Genomic DNA, 7110 nt, shown 5'->3' on the forward strand with positions numbered 1-7110 from the left:
GTTTGAGCTAGTTTTGTTTCTAGCATGTTGCTAGTGTATCTTTATGTTTGGTTTATGCATTTGTTTTATGTTTTAGTTTGTTTTAGATGCAATTTGGTTTAAGGTGGAGATTGTTATGTTTTGACCCAAATTGCTGTTCGGGCCTGTTTGGCTTTGTATCTTTAATATGTAGTCTCTTGTCATGAGAGAGAACTAAGTTTAATCAGAATATCATTTTCAGTTGTCTCTGTCTCTTATTATCTTCCTCTTCTCAAACCCTGAAAAACCTAACAATTATATTGAGAAGTTGGGAATTTTTCTATTGAGATAGATCATTACAGATAACAACCAGTGAGTACTTAGAGTTTTCTTCTTGGTATTGGTAAAATGTCTATTTGAACTGAATCATGACAGTACTGTAGAGTTTCTTAAGGGTCTTTGTTGACTTGTACAAAACTTTTCCCAATTGATGATAAGACGAAATGGTCACTGATCTCAAACTTCCACCACATGTCTTTCAATTGTACTTTATTATTTAGTTGCCAAGAAAAAAAAATGAAACAGGATATAATGTAATCAATTAACAATCCCATCCTGGCCCCCTCTTGTGCAAACTGGGCAAAACCGGAAGGAAAAGGCTGGGTACTATTTGCAAATTATGAAAATTATTGGACTGTCTGCATAAATGTTGGAGTTCTAAATTTCTAATATTTCCAGTAACATCAAATCTATTTGAAAATTAAAAATGTTTGATAAAGATTTGGATCAGACGGTTTTGACAGCCTATTGAACCAATATTGGTCCGAATCCGATGGGCATCGGACCGCCCCCATCTATCATCTCAACAGCATGCCTCTTTTAAGCATATAATTAATTGATTCAAGAATTTTCTTTGCCCAATTGATTTTATGTACTCTGTAAGATATTTACAAAAGATTAATTGTAGTTTGATATTTCAGTTAGAATTAGTCGGTACTACTTTGATAGTAATTTAATGTGCTTAACTAAAAAAAAAAAGTTTGGATATCTGTTCAACCTCAACAGTGCAATCAAACTGCTGATAGGTTGGGAAATATTTTCCAATGAGAATTACATTATTAGTTTCTTCTTTTGAAATAAAGTTAATTTTTCCTGGTGCACTTAATTTCACCTATTTTTTTTTTCAAATTGTTTTCTCTTTATGGCATTACATATGATAGCTGAAAAATATTTGAAAGATTTTGCTTGGGCTATGTTGCTTTGCATTTACATGATATGTTGTCCTTTTCGGGGTACAAGTTTTCTTTTTTACTTTTTTGAAAACAAGGAGGACAAAGATTCTTAGTTGAATATATTTTCTTTAAACACTTTTGACATAGCAGCTATAGATCTTGCTGGTGTGATATTTGCTTTTTACCTTTAATTTTTGTTCTGGTCTTAACGTGACTGTGCCCATTTGCTGCACTTGTGCTTTTATTTTTCAATATTGTGTCTGTGCACTCGTGCTTTGGAGCTGAGCAGGAACTGTGCAGATATTGACTGAAAACAGTACTGGTACCATAGACAGGGACTAAAGTGATTTTATATTATTTTGGGGAGGTTGGTAGCTAGCAAGCTTTGTAAAGTTTGTCGATGAAAATGGATTTGAATTTGGTTAATTCTTAGGAGTAGGGTTTATAATGTTTTGAGGGCGAGTTGTGCTAAACATATATATACTTGGTGTTGAAGGTTGAAAAAAGAAAATACAACCTTCCATTAATAAAAAAAATTAGCGGTACTGGTACCTCTTACCGGATATTTACCTTCAGGCATCATCATTTTGTTATGATATTTAAAAACTAAATAATAAAAAATAGAGAACAAATTAATGGATGTAATATGAAAAAAGTCTTGACTAAAACAATCAACAGTTTTGTCCCTTCAAACTATCACGGTGTAGTTGATAGTCAATGCTAATTGCTAAAGATTAACAGAGAAAAAGAGACAGTTTGGGTAACGATATTGACACCACTATATTAACTTCAGACAGAGTAACAAAATTTAAATATATACAACTGATGCGCTGTGTGGATTCAAATAGCTCTGTCAATATCGTTATAAAAAATAATCTTGTATAATCAGTTTTTTTTAATAAATTTCTAAAAAATGGGTTATTATCTTATAAAAAAATAAGCTACTTAAAATACTTATAACATGAAATAAAGTACATCCGAAGAAAATAACAGATTTTGGCTAAGTACAGAGATGCGAAACGAAAATAAACCCTGCGCCAAATTACTTATAACATAAAATAAAATAATTTACTAAAAAATAACATTAAAAATTAAAAAAAGCTACTAAATTACATATAACATGAAAAAAAATAAGTTACAAGAAAACCTATTCATGAATTACAAAAGTCATGAATATTGAGAAATAACTTGCATGCTTCCCATCATCTAGTGGTTCAATGCATCCCGAAGAAAGAAAAAATTCCTTAAGTCATCAATATTGAAAAATATTAAATTTATTTTTATATTTTGACATACCAATAAAAATTTAGGGATTGTTGCTAGTGGAAACTTCTTCAATCCATTCTCCTTCATTATAATCGTTACGCATGTGACTTGTTTCATTATCCTCGCCAGTTGGTAAAGATGTCATGCAAGTGGAAAACGGTGGTATCTCATCAAAATGACCGTACGCTTCTTCGTCGTCCACATTATTAATCCCGATGATACATCTTTTCCCAGATAGGACAACATGTCTTGAACCATCGACCGGATCGGTTACGTAGAACACTTGTGTGGCTTGTCTTGCAAGTATAAATGAATCATTCTTGTAGCCAGCCTTATTGAAATCTACCAAAATAAAACCATTATCGTCGACTTTAAACCTCTTACGGTTATCGACCCATTTACACATAAATAACGGGATCTTAAATCTTCTATAATCTAGCTCCCAAATTTCTTCAATAAACCCGTAATATGACATCGATGCATGCGATGGTCTGGCACCTTTAGGATCTGAAAAATCACTCGAAACGGCTATTAACGTCACTCCACTGTTTTGCATGGTACTTTTGAATCTTGATTTTTTGTGTAAAATGTATACCTGTTGATGTTATATCCTTGGAAGGTCCTCACGACATGGACTAGACCAAGAGCCAACAATTTGACAATTTCTTTAATGTTTTCTCCCTTCAGAGCTTACATGACTCTACGTGTAAACCATCCTTCAAACTTTTTATTGTGTTCGCCGATCAACCACTTGTCGGATTTCTTAGGATTCTGTTGCCGCAAGAGAGTCATATGCTCGGCATCCAAAAAAACCCTAAACTCTAAACCATAAACCCTAAACTCGTTGCATCAAATCTCTCAATAATAGCCAATCTACAAAATTAAACCATCGATCGGAACCTAATTAAGAGATGTACTTATATAACATGCTATCCTAGAACTTGAAATAAAAAAAAAACTCAATAATAGCTCATATATAGCATATATAGCAAACTCAAAAGCGTGTGCATGCAAATCTTGAAATAAGAAGAGATATTCAAACTTATAAAGAAAATCTCCACATATAAAGAATAGCTCATATATAGCTCATATATTATCTCATATATAGCATATATATGCATGTGCATGCAAATCTCCACATATAAAGAAACACTTGAAATGAGAAGAGGTATTCAAACTTAAAAGCATGTGGAATCAATAAGCGGGGATCATAGCTCACTTCTTGTATAGGATTTAGGGTTTAGGGTTTTGAGCTGAATCAGAGCCTATAAATGGTGCTCCATTAATTGCAAACTTGAGAAAAGAGATAAATTAAGGAACCTGAGAAAAACCTGAAAAGGTGGTGCACGGATAGGGTGAGATAGCTGCTGTGCAAAGAGAGGCGAGGCCTGAGGAAGAGAGACACACAAAGGTTCTGTGAAGAATTAGACTGAATTGAATTGTAATATATGCACCATTAGGATCGGTTGTTTACAATAAACCGATCCTAATACTATTGGGATCGATTATTACAGACAGTCGATCCTAATTAGTATTAGGATCGGTTGTTTACAATAACCGATCCTAATACTATGCTAATTAGGATCTGTTATTGTAAACAACTGATCCTAATGAGCATAGTATTAGGATCGGTTCAATAATAAAACTGATCTGAATAGTTTTTAGAATCGGTTGTTTTGAAAAAACCGACCTAGGTACGTATTAGTACCGGTGTTTTAATATAGCCGATCGTAATTTCTGTTTTTCCACTAGTGTTCATTTTTTCATATCAATTACAAGAATGTGATGAGCTTATATATAGCCATCTTTTTTAACTTATCTAAACATTGCAAACTAATAACATTTCAAATATATCCCACCTAATTTCCTAATTATTCTGAACATCATTATACTCCTAAATTACTACATAAAATAAATCCCAGTCTGCAAATAATAAAAGGAAAAGCTGCACGAAAAAATATAAAAACATTATTTGTATAGTGGTTTAATTCAATTGTCCTATGTTTTGGTACATAAATGAGTGATTTTTGCTAAAGAAGTAAATTAAGAATTTCTAAGTTTATGTAAACTAGAAGGTAATTAACTTCGAAGCTTATTCTACTTTAGGTTTCCACAATGAAACACCATATGCTATGCTACCCTTCCAACCCCAAAGGAACCAATTACGATCTTCTTCAGTAAAAAATTCCTCGTTATAACCATTTCTAAGCATTCCATTGCATTCTTTCACTACACTTGGATCTATTGGAAGTTGTTCAAAGCCGGTCTGCAAATTTCGCATGTGCCATTGCTTGTAGGTCTCCGGTCTTACGACCAAATCTGATCCTTCACATGCTATCAGATTAATAATAGAAGGACCCAACAGAATTCTTTCCATTACTTGCCTAGACTTGTAATCTCGTGGCACCAATGTGTCAAGCATGTCGAAATACTTCGAGAAGTGCAACAAAACCTTTCTAAACCGTGTGATGAAGAAGGGACTGAAGGATATGTTAAATATTCCTTGAATGAGAACCTTCGGTTTGGCCTCTTGAATCAGACTGAGTATATTCCTAGAATTATTCATGTCTAATAAAGGTCCGATACTAAACCTATACATAATATTAATTATAAGCACTTCATCATCATTGATGCTAAGATCATCAATACAAATGGACTCCCACTGTGAGGCGATCCCTTGATACTCAAAAGGAACTCCAAAACTTCTAGCATAATCTTCTAACCTCCTTCCTGTCTTGTCGATTCTTTCAGTAGGGTGAAAGCCCGGCTGAGGCAAATCTACTCCAGTAATTCGGAGTTTTGGGGGTCCACCTTTTCTTTTTGCAAGTGATTGGATTAGAGATGGCCATTGGAATCCAAAAGTAATGCCAAAATCAACAACATGGATTTTTGATGCATTACCTGTGGCACTGAGAATACTTTCATTAGCAAAATGAAATGAAACTCTCAAAGTGGGGATTACCCTCGTGTGCATATGATAGACCTTTAGATAGTCGGTGGTGCATACTTTCCTTGTGACATATTGACGATAGGTCACACTTCCTGTACCAGCCAAGCGTGCCTCTAGTCCATCAACAAGAATGCATGCAAGCCTTTGGATCCCATCTCCAATAGGAGATGCTTCCTTCCTTATTTGTTTTATAAGTTCACTTGCAATTTTGTTATCATTCATTGATATCGCCTCTGCACAGGAGATGAGGCGTTCCCTGAGATTGATATGGTCGTGTTGTTTTTTATTCTCACTATATGATTTCGCTTCGAGCTCCTTGATTTCTCTTAAGCTGGATATTTCTTCTCTTGCATAGTTCTCCCCGTGGTATAGTAGTGCTTTATCAAACATCTCATCTCTAATTATTTCCTCACAGGAGATCATGGGTATTTTGCAATTTCGCCCCTCCAAAAGGTCCAAGTCTGAATCATTTGTATTCTTTTTACCCTTAGACTTATTTAGCAAATCACTTTCTTTCTCTTCTCCCAATTTGATCTCTAGTGAGGTGCTATCACATTTCTTCATTGGATTAAGTGAGAGATTGCTCACTTGCAAATTAATCGACAATCCATTGTGATTTGGAAGGAACTTCAATCCTTCTTCAACCCCTCTCTGAAATTCAGTAGCCAACAAGTTCTCTATACGCGGGTGTTGTTCCAAACTCTCACTAAAGGTTGGACCCACTTGATCTTTTAAAACAGAAGTTGTGAAATTAGGATTTACCTTTGATTGTTTTGATACCAATTCATTATCTTGTGGTGGTGGATACTTCTCCCCAAGGATATCATAAAAGGGTTTCTCCATGTCCCAGAGAGCTGCCTCTTGGTAACCATTAATCTTTTCATCTATATCTTCCTCCAATAAATACCGGCTTATGTAGTCTAGTGTCGGATCTAACAGTATATCAGACTTCTCATGTTGTCTTAGAGAAAAGTTGTTGTATGGATCCTTTTGGGGGATAATTTGTGAGAAGTTTGTGTGATTACAATTGTGGATAGAATCATGCAATTCGTTCAACTTGAAAGACCAAGAGACGTCGTTCTCTTTTCGAAAAGCCATGTTGCTTGCAACTTCCAAAATATGATTGATAGAAAATTTGATCTAAAAATTTTATAAATGAATTCCAGTTAGTGAAGTGAAACTGTTGAACAATATTATTTTCTGTGAATGTTTTCTTTTTAATTTCACCATTAATAGTTGGATATTCATTATTAGTTTAGTAATGAAGTATAAGAAGCATTAAAAAGAAAAGAAATAATCTAACTAGTAGTCAGAACATATATCTTATATCATTAGCATATATAACACACTAGTAACTAATCACAAAATATTTTGATAAAAAGACATCAATGCCAGTTTCTATTAAGTTCCTTATTTACTAACAATGCGTTTATTAAGCACTGGAACTTAGCAAATAAATAAGAGAAATAATAGGGATAAAATCGGTACAAATAAATTAAATTTTATCTCAGCTTTTAATGTTGTGCTTGAAGCACTTAAAATAGCTCTTCCCATTAAATGAAGTGCTAAGGTAACTATAGAGTGGAGTAGATCAGATGTACTTTTGGGTTTGATGGGCTCCAAGTCCGTCCAATCTACTTTATGATCCGTGCACACAAATATATATTGAAGCGTCCGCACACAAATATTTAAGCGGAGAGCACA

At 34.0% G+C, this 7110-nt stretch overlaps 1 protein-coding gene across 1 annotated transcript; it reads right to left on the bottom strand.

Moving 5' to 3' along the window:
* Nucleotides 1–4548: 4548 nt before the first annotated feature.
* Nucleotides 4549–6504, bottom strand: LOC144557111 (scarecrow-like protein 9). Its single transcript, XM_078305646.1, has one exon. It carries the CDS (start codon nucleotides 6502–6504, stop codon nucleotides 4549–4551), a length of 1956 nt encoding a protein of 651 aa, XP_078161772.1.
* Nucleotides 6505–7110: the final 606 nt, after the last annotated feature.

Source organism: Carex rostrata, chromosome 7 (genome assembly GCF_964058835.1).
Source record: "Carex rostrata chromosome 7, lpCarRost1.2, whole genome shotgun sequence".
In the NCBI taxonomy this organism is placed as follows: domain Eukaryota; kingdom Viridiplantae; phylum Streptophyta; class Magnoliopsida; order Poales; family Cyperaceae; genus Carex; species Carex rostrata.

Excerpts from the sequence above, each read along its gene's own strand:
- LOC144557111 (XM_078305646.1), bottom strand. The coding sequence starts at position 6,504 with ATGGCTTTTCGAAAAGAGAACGACGTCTCTTGGTCTTTCAAGTTGAAC.